This window comes from Bufo gargarizans, chromosome 2 (assembly GCF_014858855.1).
Source record: "Bufo gargarizans isolate SCDJY-AF-19 chromosome 2, ASM1485885v1, whole genome shotgun sequence".
Taxonomy (NCBI): Eukaryota; Metazoa; Chordata; class Amphibia; order Anura; family Bufonidae; genus Bufo; species Bufo gargarizans.
Genome location: NC_058081.1, coordinates 260,913,860 through 260,938,430, shown reverse-complemented (window position 1 = coordinate 260,938,430; position 24,571 = coordinate 260,913,860). Strand labels below are relative to the sequence as shown.

At 48.4% G+C, this 24,571-nt stretch overlaps 1 protein-coding gene across 2 annotated transcripts in view; it reads left to right on the top strand.

Moving 5' to 3' along the window:
• The window catches only part of TUBGCP6 (tubulin gamma complex associated protein 6), a 70,871-nt gene that overhangs the window by 19,086 nt on the left and 27,214 nt on the right, over window positions 1-24,571 (top strand). For both annotated transcript variants that reach the window (XM_044280250.1, XM_044280249.1), the window contains exons 13-15: window positions 2,394-2,475; window positions 2,560-2,648; window positions 8,968-9,083. In XM_044280250.1, coding sequence (XP_044136185.1) covers window positions 2,394-2,475; window positions 2,560-2,648; window positions 8,968-9,083 — 287 coding nt within the window. The remainder of the gene's footprint in view (window positions 1-2,393; window positions 2,476-2,559; window positions 2,649-8,967; window positions 9,084-24,571) is intronic.

Sequence of the window (24,571 nt, the reverse complement as noted above, 5' to 3'; positions counted from 1 at the left end):
TTTTTCTTTTTCACCTTGACATTTGACATAAGGACATACGTTAACAGAATACGTTAACCTTTACCACAGAAAAAGCAGAGTCTTTTCTTAACCCTAAAGTTTTTATCACCAGGTCCAGGAGTGACCTCCCCCAACTGCATTGGCTCATCATCAGACATGAGCTCAAGTGCCTCCCTACACAAAGTGTCGGAAGAGGCTGCTACCCCTATGATAGTGCGTCCCGAGAGGAACCTTAGATCTCTCCTTCAGGCGTCTATCTATCAATACATACAGCCAGAGACATGGCCACCTCCAATATCCACTCTGGATATTCATGAAATGCCAACGCGTCCTTCAGGTTCTCTGATAACCCTTGACAGAATTGACTACGGAGGGCTGCGTCATTCCACTCAGTATCAGTTGCCCATCTCCTGAATTCAGAGCAATAAGACTCAGCAGAACGCTCTCCCTGCCGAAAGCCACGCAACAGTCTAGGCCAGTAAGACCCGATCTAGGTCATTGTAGATAGGTCCCAGAGCTCTGAAAAATGCATCTACCGACCGGAGGGATTGTGATCCGGTCGGCAAAGAAAAAGCCCAAGACTGAGCGTCCCATTTCAGTAACTAAATAATAATCCCCACTCTTTGACTCGTCCGCAGAAAAGCTGGGACGTAGTTTAAAATATAGTTTGCACAACTCCCTGAACCGAATAAAGCTGTCTCTTCCTCAGGTAAACCTATCCGGGAGAGCGACCTTTGGTTCAGGGCAGACCTGGTTCCCGCTGCCGGAACACGCCGCCTGTGGTCTCTGAAACTGCGAGATTGCCATGCGAAGGTCAGCCACCTCCAAAGACAGTCCCTGCATATGATCGACCAGTGGAGAAACAGTATCCATCGCTGTACTGGCACAAACAAAACTGGCGGTTTTTGGGCACACGTAATGGGGAGGTGATTACACCAGAGTACACACAGAAGGAAATAAACCAGTCTAGGCCTCAAAGCTAAGGAAGAGGGATGGTGAACTCCTAGGAATCCCTAGACCTCTCCCTGACTCCTGCCAGTATGAGTAGACCCTGAAGGTGGAAATATTCATACATTGGAACCTTAGCCCTGGAGACCCTGGAAATCCCTAGGAACTGTGGAAGGGAATGAGACTACTGGTTCCCTCCCAGATGAAGGAACCAGCGTTTCCCTGAGGCCTAGAAAACAAAGCACACAAACGAACAACAAAATGCAAAACAAAATGCACTTATCTTAAAGAAGAATGGAGGAGCAGGCGATCCAAAGGAACAACACACCAGTTCAACCAACACCAAGCAGTGTGAGTCAGGACTAAATAGAGCCTTAGTAATGACCACAAGCTGCACCTGACAAGAGGTGTGGTCATCACTAAACAACAACACTGCAAAGTGAGAACAGAGAGACTGTCAGATAACCTCACATGCCGCCAGTGTCTCAGATCTTCTCACCTCTGTCATGGGAGAGAGCGTGACACTAGGACACCACATAGTGACCTAGTGCTCAGTGTAGACCAGCTAATAGAAATGGAAAAAGAGACAGTTTCTGCCCAGAGCCTACCCCACCAGCACAGATTATCAACAGAACAAAAGAGCACACATGGTATTTAGACATGCTAGAAACACAGCAAAATAATCTAAAGGGTTTTTTCCATAAAGACAGGATATGTGATAAGTGTTTGGTGGAGGTCTCACCATGGGGGCCCCCGCAAATCATGAGAACGCAGGCCCTTGCTCCCCTTTTGAATAGAGTGCAGACACTCATTCATGTCCATTACTTTATCAAACTCTATGGGAGTGCTGGATAGAGGCGAGTACAAATGCTCGGCTATCTTTGGTAGCCGTATAATGCTGACTGGAGCGGCAGTGTGCATGCGTGACTATTGCTCAATTCAATTGAGGGAGAACAGAACCCTGTTCTTGTGATCAGCAAGAGCCCAAATGTGGTCGGACCCCGCCGATCAGACACTTATTTCCTCTTCGTGGAACAACCCCTTTAAAACAGTTATTAACAGCATTTCTAGACTACTGGTATGAAAGTGATTAGTAGGATTATCCATTCAGCTCTGCTGCCGAATGAAAAGTATGTTCTCACTAGGTGGATTTGCTGTGGATTTCCAGCATGGAAAATATGCAACAAATGTCGATGTAATGCAGACTGGCGGGAATACACCCCTACTACTACAAAATTATCATATAGGAAGAGTAGCGAGCCTAGCATTTTGTAGATCTTTACAAAATGAATGTTTCCATGAAAAAAATATTGAGACTTTAGTTTTAACTTGAAAGACAATAGCATTATAGTTTGGCTGTATTTCTACATTATCATTTCTGATGTGCTGTAATTCGATGTGTTGATGACAGCATCTTCCTAATAACTTTTTATGCTGTATTTTAGATGTTACAAGCTGAAATTGCAAAACAGGACTTGATCATTCAGGCTCGTGAAACATCAGAAAAACTCCTAGAGAGTTTTAAAGGTTTGATTCTTTCTTCTAGGCCAAGTTTTTTTTTTTTTAAGTCTAGTTGTTTGCTATTTTTTTTTGTATTTTGCTCTTGTTCAGATCGACTGGTGACACAGAGAATGTCTTCAGATGCAAGAAAGAGGGAACTGTTTCTGAAGCTGAAAGAACAATATGAGAAAGACCAAGAGGTAAAGTTATAATACTGTAGTACTTCTGCAAGAACAGGTCATATAACATGCCACAATTCAGACATGATAAATGGATAAAATACTCTGTGGCATGGAAAGACAGGGGTGCACCTAGCTATTCTGTTGCTTAAGGTGAAAAGTCAAATGGCTGCCCCCATCCTCCCCCTCAAATGTTAAAGACTTACAATGTCCATGTCAGAAAATCTGCAGAAAAATGTCCTATATGTTGAAGAATTTTGCTTAAAGGGACTTTTTGGACTAGTAGTTGCTAATCCAATGGTAGTAACCTATGCTCGATTAAAACAATATATATAATAACTCGCCTAACCCCAGTCCCTTCATACCTGTGCCAATGCCTATTACCAGCCACTCAACTGTTTTAGGAAATCCCGTAACTGTGATTGGAAAGCGCACCACTCATGCATGGCCACCTCTCTAATCACCTCTACGGGACTGCCAGAAATAGCAGTCAGAGATCAGATTTCTTTGGAACTTCCATAGAAGTGAATGGAGGGTGGCCACACTTATGCAGTGTGTGTGCTCTCCCTTATTTAGGGGGCCCATTTTGGGACCTAGACCTATCTGACTTTGATTGCATATCCTAGCGCTATGCCAGCAAAGTTTTAGATAAGACAACTCCTTTAACATCTGTCCTCAGATTTTTTTTTTTTTTTTTTACCTTGCAAAGAAAATGGTAAAATCTGTGGAAACTTGCCAAAACTCATTCAGATTTTGCTGCAAATTTTGAGGGCTTGTCCTCACCAAAAAACTTCCACTGTGTGTAATGCTATCTTTCGTGATTGTGAAAGGGTTAAGGGAATGAGTCAAGTACCTGGTGTCCAGTGGTTAGTCACCTCCTCAGGCAATGTCTGCTGCTCAAATCCTTGGTTTACAACTAGGAGCTGAATCCAGGGATCCTGCCATACAGACACACCAGGAATAGGTGTAACATTCAGAAAGAGAGTCAGGGACAGGCTTACATTTGTAACAAGTACACACACACATAAATTGCATATATACATAGATATCTATACACAGCATATACACCATACACACATATATAGCATATATACATAGATCTCTATACACACATACACAGCATATACACCACACACACACATATATAGCATATATACATAGATCTCTATACACAGCATATACATCACACATATATATATATATATCTTACATGTGTTCTTGCCTATAATTTTATTTTCTCGAGTCCGTAGGCAGCACAGAATGGGATATTCTGTCCCCAGTCTCCATACTAGGACCAGCCCACCTAGAATACTAAACAAGAATTAGCATATTAAATTAGCATAATTAATTCACCTTTATAAAATCTCCTCCTCCCTGAAAACACACGTGTAATAAATAGAGATGAATTGCTGCAAAACACACATTTATTAGGCGGGATATAGTTATGCTGCCTACGGACTCAAGGAAAGCAAAATTACAGGAAAGAACAAATCTATGCTTTCCTTATCGTCCTACAGCAGCACAGAATGGGATTTAAATAGCTCAAATTAAATAAGGATAACATTAACAATTGCAAAACAGCACTAAGGACTCCTGTGCCAAAAGCCGTCTCCCTTGAAGCCTCGATGTCTGACCTATAATGGTTTAAGAAGGTAGAAGGTGTTGACCATGAAACTGCTGTTTAAATTTTCTGCAAAGACACTAGAGCCCTTTCCGCCCAGGAGGTGGAGGCTGCACATGTGGAATGGGCCCATACCGGAAAAGGAGGTGATAATCCATCAGCTGAATAGGCATCAGTAATAGTGTCCTTTTACTCACTTGGCCAGGGTTCCTTTATTCGCTTTTGGGGCTCTTCTAGGGCCAGCTAAAATAATGACTACGTTTTCTGATTTTCTAAAGTCCTAACTCCTTTTGTTGTTCGTCCTGAGGGTTAGGAAAAAAGGTCCGTAGAAATGACTCCTTATTCACATTCTGCAAGGAGGAAACCCTACAGCGAAACGTAGGTTTCGCATCCGTATCATTGGGGGACACAGGCTTGACCTTGGGTATAGCTGTTGCCACTAGGAGGTGGACACTAAGCAAAAAAGTGTGAGATCCTCCCTTCAGCTATACCCTTCCTACAGGGACTAAGCTAAATCAGTTTTAGCTTAGTATCTGTAGGAGGCAGACATGCCTGCTTTGATTTTGATTATTTTTTTTATTTTTTTTTCTAGAGGGTTCACAGGCAGTCCTAGCTGCCTGCACTCCCACCCAGGAGACGGGAGACCAGGGGGTCCCCAAGCCCACTGCTCCTTTCTGGTCTCCAGAAGTTGAGGAGGACCAGAGGTTCCTAAATCCTCTGCATCCCGCAAGCCTTTGGGTCACCACGGCCACCGACTACAAGTCCCCTCTGTTTCTGGTGTAGTGGCCCTCCCCAAGGGGCCGCACGCCGAATGGGGTGGTCCAGCTAGATCCAGGGGGGCAGAAGACGCCAGACACGTGAGTATTTCTGGCTCTCAGCTCCCTCAAAGGGCACGTTTGCTTCTCTTTCTGAGGTTCGGATCTTTCTGCAGGGACGTGCGCACGCTGCGCCCCCTTTCTGTCCTCTGTTGAATCCTTGGGATCTTAATCTAGTGCTCAGTGCTCTCCAGACTTCACCGTTTGAGTCTTTGCAGCAGGTGTCGCTTCGCTTCCTGTCCTACAAGGTGGCCTTTTTTGGGGAAATCACTTCCATCCGTAGGGTGTCGGAACTCGCGGCTCTGTCCTGTCGCTCGCCTTTCCTAATCCTCCATCAGGACAAAGTAGTCCTTCACCCTGTCCAGTCCTTCCTTCCGAAGGTTGTGTCGACATTCTATCTCAATGAAGAGATCATTCTCCCTTCATTTTGTCCTGACCCGTCTCATCCTCTTGAGCAGTCGCTCCACACTCTGGATTTTGTGCGAGCCGTTTGCATCTATCTGTCCCAGACGTCATCTTTCCGGCGGCCGGATTCCCAGTTCATTATTCCAGAGGGGCCGAGACGAGGGATGGCTGCGTCTAAAACTCATTCTCATTCTGCTCGGGCAGTGGGGGCCTCTTGGGCAGTGCATCATGGGGCTTTATGCCCACCCTTGGGACTGCTCTGTAAGGTCCCATGGTCAAGCCTGTGTCCCCCAATGATACGGATGAGGAAACTAGATTTTTGTACTTACCGTAAAATCTGTTTCTCTTCCATTCATTGGGGGGGACACAGCTCCCACCTGTTCTCTTTTTTACTGTTCCTTTCTGGCCTGCATGGTTCTGGGTTTGCACATAATTTGGGTTTCCTGTTTTAGTCTTGCTCCTACTTTTGCACTAACTGATTTAGCTTAGTCCGTGTAGGAAGGGTATAGCTGAAGGGAGGAGACCACACTTTTGTGCTAAGTGTCCGCCTCCTAGTGGCAACAGCTATCTATACCCATGGTCAAGCCTGTGTCCACCAATAAACGGAAGAGAAACAGATTTTACAGTAAGTACAAAAATCTAGTTATTGTATGCAGGACGATACCATCAGGCAAAACTCTCAAATAAGGATATCTTGAGGATAACGCTTGTACTTCTCCTAGACTCCTTACTGACGTGATTGTCACTAAGAAGAGAAATTTCCGAGATAACCACTTGAAGTCCATCTCCTCTAGAGGCTCAAAAGGAGAATGAACCAAACTCTTCAAGACTAACCCTAAGTCCCAAGCAGGTAAAGGCTGCTTAATTTGAGGTTTTATTCTCTTGATGGCTTTAAAAAAAACTTGTTATCAAGGGGCGATTGAAAAATTTATCATCCGTCGTTGCATTGATTGCAGACACATGCACTTTTAAGGTATTCGTTTTCAGACATTTTTGGAACCCTTGTTGCAGAAACACGAGGACAGTTGGCACATCAATAATTGTCCGGGATGTCTCTGCCATCCAACAGGTAAACTTTTTCCACAGACGTGAATAAACGATTTGTTTTCTTGCCTGAAGCAACATATTGATTACTTCAGATTCCAATCCTTGACCTGTTAATCTTCGCCTCTCAAAATCCATGCTGTCAGGTGTAATCTGTTCAGCTGAGGATGGCACATGCCCTTCTGCAGGACGAGATCTTCGGAAAGGAGCAGTCTCTAGTGATCTCCGTTTGACAACTTTCATAGCAACTGGAACCAGGCCCTTCGAGGCCAAAACGGAGTTAGGATGATTAAGGAGGGTCTGTCTATCGGGTATTTCCGTAACACTCGAAGGATCATTGCCACCGGGGGAAAGATGTACAGGAACTGATGTTTCCAGGATTTCAACAAAGCATTTACCTCAAATGAATGGTCGCGGGGATCTATGGAACAGAACTTCTCGATCTTGCGATTGCTCCTTGTGGCCATCAAATCCATCTCTGTAAGACCCCCATCTCTGCACAATTAGACTGAAGTACTTGTGGTTCAATTCCCACTCTGCTGGAATCAGTCTCATCCGACTGAGACGATCGGATATGGTATTCAGAGATCTTAAGTCACAAAGCCATCTTTCTGCCCACTGAAGAATTCTCTTGCATCCCCTGCTTGTTCAGATACCATACTGTTCCAGATTGTCTGAACGAATCAGGACTGACTTGTTGATGATCCACAGTTTGAAATGTAGTAGAGCAAGATGATATTGCTCTGGCAGAAAAAACTAGAGAACTCCTCTAGTATGTAATAAAAATCCGGAAGGTTTACCTGAAATGAAAAAAGAAAGAGATTAGCGTGGGTTGGGCAGATGCACACACATCTGCAATGAGGACAAAATAATACACGCATGTTGTCAGGGAGGAGGAGATTTTATAAAGGAATTGAAATTGAAATTGCTAATTGAATATGCTAATTCTTGTTTAGTATTCTAGGTGAGCTGGTCCTAGTATGGAGACTAGGGACAGAATATCCCATTCTGTGCTGCCGTAGGACGATGAGGAAAGCATATATATGCATAGATCTCTATACACACATACACAGCATATACACCACACACGCATATATACATAGATACTATACATACACACACACACACACACATACACAGCATATACAACACACACATATACAGCATATATACTTAGATACTATACACACAAACATAGCATATACACCACACACACACACATATATAGCATATATACATAGATACTATATACACATACACAGCATATAAAACACACACATATATAGCATATATACTTAGATACTATACACACAAACATAGCATATACACCACACACACATAATTACATAGATACTATATACACATTCATAGCATATACACGCACATGTATAGCATATGCATACACAATAATTCTCTATTTTCACTAGTTACATCAGGGAGCTACTGATGCACAGAATATGTGTGTTAGACGATGAAGAGAAATTTTTAACGTATGCCTGCCATCCGTTTACATATATCCCCAAACATTGCTAACTTAAAAGGAACCTGTCACCGGGATTTTGTGTATAGAGCTGAGGACATGGGTTGCTAGATGGCCGCTAGCACATCCCCATAACTCTGTGTGCTTTTATTGTGTCAAAAAAACGATTTGACACATATGCAAAAACAGGTCAGCCAGGTTCATAGGTACAAATCTGACAGATGCCCTTTAAAGGGGTCTCCCACCTTTAGCATGAATGATCGTGGTTTTGTGAACTGACTACGGTGACCTCCAGTGATGGCTAAAAGGACACGGCTGTTTAAAAAAAAAAAAACTTATTTGAAAATATTCAATTGCTTTTTTTTAAAGGGGTTTTCCGGGATTTTAATAATGATCCTCAGGATAGGTCATCAGTATCACCCGTCACCCTGAATAGACAGCTCATTCCTATTCAAGTATATAGGAACAAGCCTATAGAAGTGAATGGGCCGGCTTGTTATTAAACTTGACGGCGAGCACATAAACAAGGGAAGGCTGTTCTCGCACGGAGCGTGGCTTCTCTTCAACCATCAAGGGTGCCAGGTGTTGGACCACTGCCGATCTGATATTGATGACCTATCCTAAGGATAGTCAAAAAGATATGTAGGAGCAGCACACAAAGGTCTCAGCGACCGCACCAGAATGCACCAGCCCCGCCACAACCGCAGATCCTCAGCAGAAAGATAAATAAGTAAAAGGCGAACGCAGCATCTCCAGTATCTTCTTTATTGATAGTACCTCAATGAATGTGCACACACAGCGACAAATGCAACGTTTCGGCTACATCGTAGCCTTTGTCATTGTATCAATAAAGAAGATACCGGAGATGCTGCCGTCGCCTTTTACTTCTCTATCCTAAGGATAGGTCATCAGTATTAAAATGAGTATTCGAAACCCCTTTAAAGACTAATTGTAACTTTTCAATTTTGGAAATAGAGACGACTTGCAGCCAAGCAGGAGGAAGCTGATAATGAATTCAGCTATGCTCGGGAGCTTCGTGATCGTGAAAAAAGGTTTAAGGCATTGGAGGAGGAATTGAAACTGAAAGCAAGGTAAACCTTTACTGAATCACTGATGTTCATTAATCTCTTCTATACCGATTCTGTCATATAGCAGCACATAATAATGTTAAAGGAGTGATCGAATGCAGACCTATTCATTTCAATGGGGCCACAAAAGATGCAGACAGCACGCAAAAAAAGATACAATATGACCTATTCTTGTCTGTTCTTTAGACCAGAATAGGCAGTTCTAACAGATGGCACCCATCTGCAAAATGCGGAACGCACACGGCCGCTATCTGTGTTTTGTGGACCTGCAATTTGCGGGCCACAAACACGGCTACGTCCGTGTGCATGAGCCCCCAAAAATATACTTACTGTATTTTTTGGACTATAAGACACACTTTTTTTAGCCAGAAAAACTTTCTAAAAAGTGCCTGCGTCTTATAGTTCACAGTCAGGGTCGACCAGCAATGCCAGACCTCCACATTGCTTCTTTAATGATCCGGCAGAGCGCTCATACAGCCTTTTACTGGATCATTGAGAGAGGCGTGTGTCTGCACTCTTCTCTCTCCCCTACCCAACAGTTCAGACAGGAGAAGAAAACACAGCCCTCTCCATCTTGAAGGTCTTCACACTGGAGTAAAGGGGAAAAAAAAGCAACGGTTAAACTGCAGCTGAAGGACCTTTTGAAGATGTCATGAGTGGGAAGACAGTACAGTGCTTGTAAATGAGTTTTTATTACAGTTAATAGTGTATTTGTGTGTGAGAGTTGTGTATGCAGCAGTGTGTGTGTATATGTATGTATGTATGTATATAAATAAAAGGGGATATGCCGCACAAGAGTGACTTGGGAACAACGTGAGGTGCACCCACTGAAAGAGGAAATAATGTAGTATGGATAACAGTGGGGCACTCTCTATAGCAATGAGAACAGTGGATGATAGTACATATAAAATATATTAATATATCTAAAATAAATTGTTCACAGTTGATTAAATAAATCGTTCACAGTTGATATAAATGATAGCAGCATTGGTAAAAATATTAGGCATATTTAAAACAGCAATATAAATAAATAAATAGGAATAAGGATAAAAAATGGTAGTCCGTCAATAGGTACCTGGCATCAAAAATTTTATGTATAATGTGCTCTGGGTATACGCAGTTAGTTTCAGTTATTATTTGTATCAATTGGACTCCAATCTGAGGTGCAAGTTAATGCTGGCTATATGCAGAGCGGCGCCCCGCTCCTCAACCTGAGACAGCGGAGACCCGCTGTAAATTTCGAAAGGCGATCGCTTATTATTGTAGACACTTCGATCTTCAGCGTTTCGGTGTTTAAGAAATTGAAACCACTGATGAAGGGGTCAATTTCTTAAACCCCGAAACGCGTTTAGTACGGACCCCCACGATTGGATTACAGACACATATTTTCGATCGATTTAGGAGGATCAGGATTTATTATTCTATTGATCCGATAACGCCATCCGAGGTAGGTCTCTGCTGTATGAGGGAAATCTTTACTTTCAGCGAACCTACGTGGACTTCCGGTGTTGGAGTGGGATCCTCTCGATGAGAAACAGCCCTCGGGACCGGAGCACCGATACACACAGAAGGCGCACCGAGACGAGGGTAGGCGTTAAGGAGCGGGGCGCCGCTCTGCATATAGCCAGCATTAACTTGCACCTCAGATTGGAGTCCAATTGATACAAATAATAACTGAAACTAACTGCGTATACCCAGAGCACATTATACATACAATTTTTGATGCCAGGTACCTATTGACGGATTACCATTTTTTATCCTTATTCCTATTTATTTATATTGCTGTTTTAAATATGCCTAATATTATTACCAATGCTGCTATCATTTAATCAACTGTGAACGATTTATTTTAGATATATTAATATATTTTATATGTACTATCATCCACTGTTCTCATTGCTATAGAGAGTGCCCCACTGTTATCCATACTATATGTGTGTCGGCTGTGTAGCAAGGCAGTGTTTGTCATTTGTGTCCAGTATGTGGCAGAGGTGTTTGTATATGTCAGCTGTGTAGTAGAGCTTTGTTTGTGAGGTGTGTGTGTGTGTATATGTTATCTGTGTAGCAGTGCTGTGTTTGTCAGTTGTCTATTTGTGTGTATGTATAATATCTGACCTGCAAAGCTGTGTATAATTTGCGTACTGCACTGCAGTGTGTGTATATATGTGCATATCTCAAAGCTATGTGCGTACTGCAGAGCTGTGTGTGTGTGTATGTGTATATATAATATGCATATTGCAAAGCTGTGCGTATAATATGTGTACTACAGACTGTGTGTGCTTGTATAATACCATGATCACGGAGTGTTTAAAACCCAAGAAAATCTAGCAGAACAAGCACTGCAGAGCAAGTACAAGAGGCACAGTTACTTGGAGAGGTACATTTAATCGGATGACCACATGAGCCATAGCTGTTTTTTACAGTGGTCAGTAGATGACACATGAAGGTTAACTGACCAAACTATTAACCCCCTCTATGCTAGACCCCAAAGTTGTTACCTTTAAATCTTTTTTTCTAATTTTGTGTTGACTGAAAAATAGGGTAACCATTTCATCCACTGCCACTTCCAAAGGTGCTCTGCTCCTCCATGCTGCTGCAGCAATGACATTATCTTCTTGGATGGTTGAATGCGTTGGTGACATGCCCATATACCCCAGACACCAGCCCATCACTGGCTTCACAGTAAACGGCACATAGTTTGGACAACCCCTTTAATTATTTGTGCCCACATAGCAGCCAAAATGTAGAATAAAACAGAATGTTTCAGCCAATAGCTGCAGAAAAGTGATACCAGAGAAAGGGGTGTCAATTTGGCATCTCCTCCTGGACATGCCATTAACATATAGCAGTCATTGTTATTGTCTGTCTGTAGCATTAATGTACAAGGAACCTTGGAAACATAGATGGCACTGGTATGTTAAATATTGATACACGAATTATACATAATTGCGTGGAGTTTAATTCCCTGCCCGCTCTCAGCTTATGTGTCTAGTGGACAGTCTCCTTATATGATTGGAAGTCTTACCTGTATTATCATATATACAATTCTGCTGAGTCTCATAAACCGGGGAGCAGGGGTTTAAACCAATACATACCAGGTTATAGTTTCTCGCCCATTTTCCTTGGGGGACACAGACCTTGGGTATAGCTCAGCTCCCTAGGAGGCGTGACACTAAGTAAAACTGTTAAGCCCCTCCTCCATCAGCTATACCCTCAGCCTGGAGATAGAGGCTACCAGTTTTAGCTTAGTGTCCAAGGAGGCAAGACACTCCCTGCTACTGCAGGGCTGTTTTCTCCTTGTTATTTTTACTTTTTCTTCTAATTTTGTTATTTTATTTTTTCCTAGGGATACCAGAGACGCATTAGACCTCTCTGCTCTCCCGGGGTTGAGCTGCGCCAGTGCCAACTTATCTGCACTGCTGCCTCCCCCACAGAAGCAATAGGAGGATCTGGGCAGCAATGACTCCCCTACATCCCGCCAGCTAGGGGGTCGCCCGCACGCCAAGCCCCTCTTCCAGCTTCCTGCCACTGCGGTGCCAGTGGCTGAAGGGGCGACCCTGCTGGAAAGGACTGAGGGTGAAGACGTCGGACGGTGAGATGGCTATTCCAGCCCATACCCCGTCCCTATCTGCAGCATCTACCCCTCTGGGTAAGGGGGGCACCCGTGGTCGCTCATTCTGAGCGCTCATCTGCAGGACAATGCAGCACAGCAGCATCCTCAGCACCCCCACGCCGTTCCCCCCCACGCTGCTATCTTTCTCCCCCCCCCTCCCCCTCATTCAGGGCTGACTCCATTTTTCTCTTCTCTCTCTCCCCCTTCCCGCCGAGAACGGGGGGCGGGGCTTAGCGGTCCCGGTAGGGGGCGGGGCTTACGCGCGCGTCATTTTGGGGGCGGAGCTACGTTCTCCTTCACAGGAGACATTTCAAGCGCTGGAGGGGGCGGAGCTTGTTCCCCGTGCTTTCTGCTGAGGGTTCCCGCGCTTCCTCACTCCTGACAGGAAGCTGGGACACGGTGGGGGACTCTAACCTCCTGTGTACATCTCTCGGCTTCTGTGGGCGCTCTCTGCTGCTCTCTGCTGCTCACTGCTGTTCACTGCTTCTCTGCTGCTGCTGATCTGGGCCATCTCCTGACGTTCTTCTGAGGCACTGGTAGGACAGTTAACCCTCTCCTAACCCTCCTGGTCATAGCTGCTATAACCCTTTGTGGTCTCTATATTAGAGTACAACCACACTTCAGCATGTCAGATCCCACAGGTGCCCCCAAACCCTGGTACCATGCCTGTACCGCCTGTAAGGAACTTTTTCCGCGTGGGCAATCTGAGCCGCATTGCCTTGCATGTCAGGCCCCGGTGCAGGGCCCGCTTCCCGCTGCGCCCCCCGGTGCCTCTGAACCCCCTGACTGGGCTAGGTCTCTGTCTCAGGCGGTGGAAAGCCTTACACACGTAGTGGGCCGTCTCGTGGATAGACCGCCTCTCCCGCAGGCTGCCACAATCCCTGTCGCACCCGCTGGGACTACCGTTTCTGCCGCCCCCACTGGTTCCCTGCCTCGCAGCGAATCTTCCAGGGCCCGGCATACTCAGAAACGTTCAAGGGTTGAGCGCACATCTTCTCCAGATGCTTCGCTCTCTCCGCCATGCGTGCGAGCTCAGTCAAGTCTATCCTCTCAAAGGGATACGCTTTCTGAGGGAGAACTGGCGGATTCGGACGTGGACATGGACTCAGAGCTTCCGTCCAAATTGGCGTCCGCGGTGGGGCATCTTGTCACTAGCATCCGTGATACCTTTCAGCTACACGATGACCCCCCCAGCTCTGAACAGGCCGGCGTGTCCTTTCTCCGCCCCAAACAGGCCTCCAAGGTTTTTCCCATACTCGCTGATTTTTCTTCTGTGGTATCCAAGGCTTGGACTCGGCCTAACGTCCGCTTTATTACACCCAAAAAGCTGGACATTTGTTATCCCTTTCCAGCGGATTCTGTGACCACGTGGACATCCCCGCCTAAGGTTGATCCTCCCGTGGCTCGCCTGTCCAAAAGCACTACTATTCCTGTACAGGACGGATCTTCCCTCCAGTCTGTTGAGGACCGTCGTACGGAATCCCTCTCCAAGGCCATATTTACTGCCTCTGGTTCGGCCCTTAGACCGGTCTTTGCCTCCGCCTGGGTTGGCAAAGCGGTCTCTGAATGGGGTTTGCAACTGGAACGGGAGTTAGGGTCGGACGTCCCTGTTCAGGACCTCCGTTCCTTAGCCCAACTAATTGTTCAGGCCGGAAAATTCGTCTGTGAGGCCTCCCTTGATGCGGGTGCCCTCATTGCCCGTTCCTCTGCCCTGGCAGTTTCTGTCAGGAGGGAACTCTGGCTGAAGGTTTGGGCGGCGGACGCCGCTTCCAAACGCTCTTTGGCCGGCCTACCATTCACGGGTTCCCGCCTGTTCGGAACCCGTCTGGACGAACTTATATCAGAGGCCACGGGTGGGAAGAGTACTCACCTCCCCCAGTCCAGGCCAATGGGCGCCCCCCGTGGTCGCGCTGGTTCGTCCCGTTTTCGGTCCTTTCGCAAGCCCACCGGGTCTAGACCCGCGGCCAGTTCTTCTTCCTCTGGCCCAGCCCAGGATAGACGCAAGAAGCCGTTTTTTCGGACGCAACCTACCTGGCGCAAGTCCCAGCCTGCACGGGCTCCCACAGGCCAGCAGCCCTCTGCCTGAAGGTGCGCCCCCACCCACCCGGGTGGGGGGCCGCCTTCTCCTATTCAGGAACGTATGGCGGGCCCACATCTCAGACGCATGGGCGCTCGAGATTGTATCTTGCGGATACAAAATCGAATTTGCGTCCATTCCGCCAGACCGTTTCTTCCGATCCCGTCCTCCGCGAGATCCCTTACGAGTGGCCGCCTTCTTCGCGGCCATTCACTCTCTAATGGACAAGGGTGTCGTCGCCCACGTGCCTCCGACGGAAAGGTTCAGGGGGTTCTACTCGAACCTCTTTGTGGTTCCCAAGAAGGAAGGCTCAGTGCGTCCGATCTTGGACCTAAAACGCCTGAACCGTTTTCTCCGACTGCAGAGATTCCGGATGGAGTCTCTCAGGTCCGCAGTGGCCTCCCTGGAAAGAGGGGATTTCATGGCCTCAATCGACATTCAGGATGCATACCTCCACGTTCCGGTTGCTCCATGTCATCACCGCTTCCTGCGCTTCGCGGTGGGGGACGATCACTTCCAATTCGTCGCCCTTCCCTTTGGTCTGGCGACGGCTCCTCGAGTGTTCACCAAGGTCCTGGCCCCTGTCTTGGCCCTTCTACGTTCAAGAAGTGTTTTTCTTCTCCCATACTTGGACGACATCCTGGTCAAGGCACCCTCCTTCTCTCAGACATCCCGCAGTGTGGAACTCACTCTGGAGACCCTGACGCGGTTCGGTTGGATTATCAACCACCCCAAATCTTCCCTTACCCCCTCCAGACGGCTGATCTTCCTGGGGATGCTCCTGGATACAGAGTTGGCGGAGGTCCGCCTTCCGTCAGACAAGCGTCTGGCCCTTCGCGGGTCGGTTCGCAGTCTCCTCCGTCATCACCGCCCTTCCCTCAGATCCAGCATGCGGTTGTTGGGAAAGATGGTTGCCTGTTTCGAAGCGGTGCCGTTCGAACAATTCCGATCCCGCACCTTTCTGAGGGCAATTCTGTCGGCCTGGGACAAATCACCGAGGAGTCTGGACAGGACCTTTCTTCTGCCTCCCCTGGCTCGGGCTTCCCTCGGCTGGTGGTTGCATATCCCTCTAAGGGGGAAGTCCTTCCTTCCACTGAACTGGCTGGTGATTACCACAGATGCCAGCTTACGGGGGTGGGGGGGGGTTTTCCCTCCCCGGTCCGTCCAGGGCGTTTGGTCTCTATCGGAGTCCAGACTTCCAATCAATATTCTGGAACTGAGGGCGATTCTTCTGTCCCTCAGACACTGGACCCATCTGCTGAGGGGCCACCCTGTTCGGATCCAATCGGACAATGCCACGGCTGTGGCATACATAAACCATCAGGGAGGCACTCGCAGCGCTGCAGCGATGCAAGAGGTGACCCTCATTCTCCTCTGGGCGGAGACGCACGTGCCGGCCTTATCTGCGATTTACATCCCGGGGGTGGACAACTGGGCGGCGGATTTCCTCAGCCGGTCCACCATCGACCCGGGAGAATGGTCCCTGCACCCAGAGGTGTTCGAAGCCCTTTGTCTTCGCTGGGGTCGCCCCGACGTGGACCTCATGGCCTCCAAATTCAACCACAAGGTCCCCCTATACCTGGCCAGGGCACGGGACCCGAAGGCATACGGCGCCGACGCGCTCGTCCTTCCGTGGCGCGAATTCTCCCTTCTGTACGTCTTTCCTCCTTTTCCCCTCCTGCCACGGGTTCTTCGGAGGATCGCGGCAGAGGGCGTCCCCGCGATTCTAATCGCCCCGGATTGGCCCCGCCGGTCTTGGTACGCCGACCTAATGTTGCTGTTGGCAGACGCACCGTGGCCACTGCCCTCCAGGGAAGACCTTCTCTCTCAGGGACCGATCTTCCACGAGCATTTAGGCTCGCTACGTTTGACGGCGTGGCTATTGAGACCGCCGTCTTAACGCGACGGGGTTTCTCCGCGGACGTAGTCCGCACCATGATCCGGGCTCGTAAGCCCGTATCCTCTAGGATCTACTATCGGGTTTGGAGGTCCTATCTGGGGTTCTGTGAGTCCCGGAGCATCCCACCTCTCCGGTTTTCTCTTCCCACAATCCTGTCCTTCCTCCAGTCGGGTCTGGACCTGGGGCTGTGCCTCAGTTCTCTGAAGGGTCAGATTTCGGCGCTGTCTATTCTTCTCCAGCGTCCCCTGGCCCCTCTAGGGCCAATTAAGACCTTTTTACAAGGGGTGGCTCACTCTGTTCCGCCGTGCCGCCCTCCAGTTCCTTCCTGGGACCTGAATGTGGTGCTCTCGTCGCTCCAATCAGCCCCCTTCGAGCCTTTACGGGAGGTCTCCCTTCGCCTTCTGTCCTGCAAGGTCATCTTTTCTTGTGGCCGTCACGTCTCTCCGACGGGTGTCGGAGTTAGCGGCTCTTTCTTGCTCCGAACCTTTCCTGATCTTCCACCAGGATAAGGTTGTGCTTCGGCCTGTCCCGACTTTCCTTCCAAAGGTGGTCTCCGCCTTTCACATCAATGAGGACATCGTCCTTCCGTCGCTCTGTCCCTCTCCTTCCCACCCCAGAGAACGGGAACTGCACCGTCTGGATGTGGTCAGGGCGTTGAGGATTTACTTGGAGGTCACCGGGTCCTTTCGGCGCACGGACTCCCTGTTTGTGGTTCCGGAGGGTTCGCGCAAAGGGTTGGCGGTCTCCAAGGTGGCTATTGCCCGTTTCATTAAACTGGCGGTGTCTGAGGCTTATCGAGCCAAGGGCAGACCTCCGCCTTTCGGCGTCACTGCTCATTCCACCAGAGCAGTCGGAGCTTCCTGGGCGCAGAGGCATCGGGCCTCGGCTGAACAGTTGTGCAAAGCAGCCACTTGGTCCTCTCTGCACACTTTCACAAAGTTCTATAGGGTGCATACGCATGCATCAGCGGATGCTGCTTTGGGCCGCCTGGTTTTGCAGGCAGCGGTTTCCTGATGCTCTGGTGGTGTTCCGCCTTGGGTTTGTGGTCCCTCCCTTCTTGGACTGCTCTTGAACGTCCCAAGGTCTGTGTCCCCCAAGGAAAATGGGCGAGAAAAGGAGATTTTTGTATAACTTACCAGTTAAATCTCTTTCTCGCTCTTCCTTGGGGGACACAGCACCCACCCTTCTGTGTTTGGTTACAGGGTTATGGTCTGGCGCCCCGTTGGGTTGCTGGCTGGTTGTTTCCGTTATTGGTTGTTATCCTTTCACTACTTGGACACGCAACTGGTAGCCTCTATCTCCAGGCTGAGGGTATAGCTGATGGAGGAGGGGCTTAACAGTTTTACTTAGTGTCACGCCTCCTAGGGAGCTGAGCTATACCCAAGGTCTGTGTCCCCCAAGGAAGAGCGAGAAAGAGATTTAACTGGTAAGTTATACAAAAATCTCCTTTTTCCTCATTAGTCTGATCTGCTTTATATGTGCATATTCAATGTGATTCAAAGGCCATTTCATTTTACTCATTTCAGGCTGAAAATCATTTTTTAAATTGGTCTTTATTAAAAATGTTCAGCTGTTTTTAAGATAAAAGGGCTAAAAAAAAAATCTGCATTTTTTAAACACTTATTACAGCTAAACACTTTTCTCGCTAGTATCATTGGGGGACACAGACCGTGGGTATAGCTGCTTGCTGCCACTAGGAGGCGACACTAGGCTAAGAAGTGATAACTCCTCCCCTGCAGGCTATACCCCCTCCAGCCTGGAGAGAGCATATCAGTTTTTAGCTTAGTGTCGTAGGAGGCAGACCTCCCTGCTTTTGCAGGGCGGCTTACTTTTATTATTTTATCTTTTTCCTTTTTTAGGTTTGGGGAAACAGAGTCGCCTAGCCACTCTGTCTACCCCGGGAGCAAGGCCGGTGTCGGAATCCCTCACCGCTCGCCCTCCCCAAGAAACGAAAGTGGACCAGGGCAGCCCAGCTCCCCTGCTTCCCGCCAGCCAAGGGGTCACCTGAATCCGGCGAGACCCTCCGCCATCCCAGTCTCCTGCCACTTCGTGTGCCAGCGGCTGAAGAGGTGGCCCTGCTGGTACTCTGAGAAAGGGTGAAGAGAAGGGGATGAAGATGGGGTGAGTAGTCCGCATTGGGTAAGTACCTCGGCCCTTCCCCTTCCCCCCGGTCACCTCAGCATAAGATGGAGGACCTTTTTTCCTCAGGTGAGCCATTCCTGGTGAGGGCCCCACATTATCTGTCCAGACGGGGGGCCTGGGTTCTCCTCAGATTCCGTCCAGCAGCCGGCACTGGTCCAGTTGTACGGCCTGCGGGGTGAGCTCCCGCGGCCGGTGTTCGGCCAGGGCGCTTGCAGTGCGCCGCTCCGGTCACTCCACTTCCCGGCCGGCTATTCGTTCGGCCGGCGCTAAAAATTTAGGCCCCGGCTCCTCTTCGGGCCTACCGGGACTCAGCCCGTGCAGCTTTTAGCGGCACGGGATGGGTTCCCGCAGCGAGAGGGGACTCACCCCCTCCAGATCAGTGGGCAGACATCGGCGCTGCTCTTCAGGCCCGCTGTGGTAACCGGCCGGCAGTACCGCCCGGTCGGCTGTGCGCCAAACTTTATGTCCCGGCCTTGCGGCCTACTAGGCCGCAACTTTCATTCCAGTTATGGAGGGGGCGGGTTCGTCCTTTAGGCGCGGATTCTCCCCGACTAGCTGTCGCTCCTCCCCCAGGTGCCCGCTGAGCTCCGCTCCCGGTCCTCTGAGCTGGGTTAACCCTTTGTGGCAAGTCGTTTGTTTGCAGCTGGCTCTGCATTATTCGGTGTCCCCTTCTGCAGGCCAATTACCTTAGATTAGGAAGTTAACCCTAACCCCTGCCTGCCGGCATGTCCACCCTGGTGGTAGGGTATGGGGCTGGGCCCATGTCCTATGGACAGGGGAGGATTGCTCACAGTTTCCTAATCCGCCCTCTGGGGCTGTTTGGTTGAGAATGCACACAGGAAGAATTCTCAGACCACCCTTCTGGGTCGTCTGGTGTATAGGCCACCACATGTGAAACCCAGGGGAACACATCTTCCCAATCCGCCATAAGGGCCGTTTGGTTTATAATGCTCCACCTGCACAAATACAGGGGAGCACATCTGAAGGATTCCCAATCCGCCCGCTGGGCCGTTGGTTGATGATACTCCACCTGCACAACTACAGGGGAGCACACCTGAAGGATTCCCAATCTGCCCGCTGAGGCCGTTTTGGTTTATAATGCTCCACCTGCACAAATACAGGGGAGCACATCTGAAGGATTCCCAATCCGCCCGCTGGGCCGTTTGATTGATAAGACTCCACCTGCACAAATACAGGGGAGCACATCTGCAGGATTCCCAATCCGCCCGCTGGGCCGTTTGGTTGATAATACTCCACCTACACAACTACAGGGGAGCACATCTGAAGGATTCCCAATCCGCCCGCTGGGCCGTTTGGTTGATAATACTCCACCTGTACAAATCCAGGGGAGCACATCTGAGGATTCCCAATCCGCCCGCTGAGGCAGTTTGGTTGATAATACTCCACCTGCACGGATCCGGGGGAGCACATCTGAAGGATTCCCAATCCGCCCTACGGGGCTGTTTGGTTGATAATGCTCCACCTGCACGGATCCGGGGGAGCACATTTGCAGGATTCCCAATCCACCCTATGGGGCCGTTTGGTTGATGATGCTCCACCTGCACAAAGCCAGGGGAGCACAGCTGCTGGATTCCCAATCCACCCCTCTTGGGTCATTTGGTTGTTAACCCACATGCGCAATCCAATGGAGGACCTCGGGCAGTTCCCAATCCACCCTCCTGGATTGTGGGTGGGTTGGTTGAGTGCCGCCCACACAATCCTGTGAGCGGTCAGATAGGGATGCTGATTCCACCTCCTGGGTGTTTTGATGGTTATATCACTGCCGTCACAGCCTACAACTGCCGTGGCTGGATGATCAGGGGTAGAGCTGCGCACGAGCAGGACATTTCCTCCTCGGTCTCCTCCGCACCTCCACCCTTCCTCTTTAGGGGGATATTCAGAACCCTCCCTTCTGACAGGGGTTGGTTCTGAGCGAACAGGGAACAGTTCTGCGGACTCTGATATGAATCTTCTAGACTGCATCCATGCTACCGGCAGTACTGATTGTCTGCATTGCCCCTTCCTTAGGCGGCATTTGCATTGCTACTGGATACAGTCCTTACCCTTCGTATTCCCTTCTTCCACAGGTGGACTGACGGCACTTGCACGGGTCAGTGCCAGCCATTCGCGTCTCCCCTTTCGGTTGTTATCGGATTGCTGTTCCACTGGGTACAGTACTGGCGTTACGCATTAGCCTCTCTCATAGGAGGCGTTATGGCTTTATCGCGGGTGGCAATGTTTGCTGTAAGTATTACCACCTTGCTTAGGTGGAGGAATTCTCTACCCACCGGGTACGGGACTATTCATATGCATTATCCTCTTCCATAGGGGTGTAATTCTCTGCCATTGGGGTCATTTCCTACTGGGTGCGTTACCCCCTGCCATAGATTAGGTACTTGCGCTAACTCAGGATACAGTACTCCCTATATATTTTTCTCCCCTTCATAGGTGGAGTGGTGGCACTTCCATTGAGTGTAGTGCTTACAGTACGTGTTACCCCCTCCATGGAGGGGGTTATTACACTACCGTTGGATGCGGTTCTGATCATCTCCCTACCTCCCTTCCTTGACGGAGGATCGCGCTACCACTGAATACTATTCAACAGTCGTGGCATTACCCCCTTCTACATCTAACAGGAAATCACTGAGCATCTGTGCATGCGTTAATTCAACTAAGCCTGCGCACTAGATGCCTTGGATTCCTTCACGGGTGGGCCGCGGCAACAGTCGTTGCCATTGGTGCCTGGTACTCTTCGTCTAGAGGTACAGACGTGGACAAAATTGTTGGTACCCTTTGGTCAATGAAAGAAAAAGTCACAATGGTCACAGAAATAACTTTAATCTGACAAAAGTAATAATAAATTAAAATTCTATAAATGTTAACCAATGAAAGTCAGACATTGTTTTTCAACCATGCTTCAACAGAATTATGTAAAAAAATAAACTCATGAAACAGGCATGGACAAAAATGATGGTACCCCTAGAAAACACAGAACATAATGTGACCAAAGGGACATGTTAATTCAAGGTGTGTCCACTAATTAGCATCACAGGTGTCTACAACCTTGTAATCAGCCATTGGGCCTATATATATGGCTCCAGGTAATCACTGTGTTGTTTGGTGATATGGTGTGTACCACACTCGACATGGACCAGAGGAAGCAAAGGAAAGAGCTGTCTCAAGAGATCAGAAAGAAAATTATAGACAAGCATGTTAAAGGTAAAGGCTATAAGACCATCTCCAAGCAACTAGATGTTCCTGTGAGTACAGTTGCACATATTATTCATAAGTTTAAGATCCATGGGACTGTAGCCAACCTCCCTGGACGTGGCCGCAGGAGGAAAATTGATGACAAATCTAAGAGACGGATAATCCGAATGGTAACAAAAGAGCCTAGAAAGACTTCTAAAGAGATTCAAGGTGAACTTCATGCTCAAGGAACATCAGTGTCAGATCGCACCATCCGTCGTTGTTTGAGCCAAAGTGGACTACATGGGAGACGACCAAGGAGGACACCATTGTTGAAAACGAATCATAAAAAAGCAAGACTGGAATATGCCAAACTACATGTTGACAAGCCACAAAGCTTCTGGGAGAATGTCCTGTGGACAGATGAGACAAAAATCGAAGTTTTTGCCAAGGCACATCAGCTGTATGTTCACAGACGAAAAAATGAAGCATATCAAGAAAAGAACACTGTCCCTACTGTGAAACATGGAGGAGGCTCTGTTATGTTCTGGGGCTGCTTTGCTGCGTCTGGCACAGGGTGTCTTGAATCTGTGCAGGGTACAATGAAATCTCAAGACTATCAAGGAATTCTAGAGAGAAATGTACTAGCCAGTGTCAGAAAGCTTGGTCTCAGTCGCAGGTCATGGGTCTTGCAACAGGACAATGACCCAAAACACACCGCTAAAAACACCCAAGAATGGCTAAGAGGAAAAAATTGGACTATTCTAAAGTGGCCTTCTATGAGCCCTGACCTCAATCCTATTGAGCATCTTTGGAAGGAGCTGAAACATGCAGTCTGGAAAAGGCACCCTTCAAACCGGACACAACTGGAGCAGTTTGCTCATGAGGAGTGGGCCAAAATACCTGCTGAGAGGTGCAGATGTCTCATTGACAGTTACAGGAAGCGTTTGATTGCAGTGATTGCCTCAAAAGGTTGCGCAACAAAATATTAAGTTAGGGGTACCATCATTTTTGTCCATGCCTGTTTCATGAGTTTATTTTTTTACATAATTCTGTTGAAGCATGGTTGAAAAACAATGTCTGACTTTCATTGGTTAACATTTATAGAATTTTAATTTATTATTACTTTTGTCAGATTAAAGTTATTTCTGTGACCATTGTGACTTTTTCTTTCATTGACCAAAGGGTACCAACAATTTTGTCCACGTCTGTATATGGATACTGGGACTGCTCCCATACTGTATCCTTCCGTCTCTTCTGGTGCTGGTTGTTGGCGCAGATAGGTCGTTCTTTGTTCTCTTAGGGGAGTCGCTCAGCAACTCTTCAGGTGCCCTAGATTCCCATCCCTATGGGCCTCCACCGTTCAGGTCGGTCAGAAATTGGTCCTCTACAGCGTGCGGGTGCACGCCATTGTACAAATGTTGGGATTACGACCCAGCGAGGCCAAGGTTGCACTGACTCTGTATTCTGGGCCACCACTATTCCTCATTAGGTGAGGGTGTTTTGCTGGCGTTCTGCATGGACTACTACAGCGTGTTCTCTAAGTCAGGATGGCCGAGTGGTCTAATGTGCCGGACTCCAGAGTTAATATCTTCCGTGTGTGGGGTGTTCGGGTCTCCAAATGGAGGCGTGGGTTCAGATCCCACTTCGGACAAAACAGCAAGGGTAGTTTTCACAAGGGCCGGAGATCGAACACATGGCAGTGGGTCAGCCCCCTCAGATAGGGGTTCTACCCTGACACTGCTTCGGCGGTTGCTCTGGTTTTGCCCCCTTTTTAGATGGAGTGCCTCATGATGGCTCTGGTTGACTGAGATACCTTGGTTCCATGCTACTTCTGGGTGTCCTTAGGCCTCTTCCTCAGTTTTACGCTGGGAGGGGCAGGCTGTAGCTATTAACTGTACAAGGGGTATTTACATCTCCACTACATGCTAGGGTTCCTACTGAAATTCCTATTGCACGGTTCCTTCGTCAGACGGCGGTTTCTTCTGACTTTGGGATTGGTATCCTGTACGGGGTAGCCTCCTCCTCAGCTGGAGTGTGGCCTTTGCGTTACTCTGGCAGGCTTCCTTTGTATGGGCTCCTCCTCAGGGGTGTATTTCATTACCAAGAGATCTGTACAGTGCCAGTCCCTGATGGCAATGGGCTTCGCCCTGACCTCTTCATGGTCTTCGTTACTGTTAACTGTCCGTTGCTCTGACAACTATTGTTCTTGTGTCGTCAACTTGGGTTTGGCACTGGCGTCAATGCCATGGCTGTCAGCACCTTACTTGGGCGCGCTCGACTGGATAGCTTAGTCCCTGTGGCACTCGTCTACCACTACGGGGATACCTTCCTTCAGATATGTTTAATTAGTCCCTGTGGCACTCGTCTACCACTACAGTGATTCCTGCCTTCAGTTAGGATTACTTCTGTGTCACATCAAGCGATGGTGGTCATTCCTTTCTCTGCTCCTTCCGGGGGCGGACTACGGTCCCCCCAAGCCAGGCTGAGCGGGTGACCGTCACACCTTGTCACCTCTGGTAGGGATTTCGTTCCTTGAACGGAACACCCCTATTTTTCTTTCCTGTCCT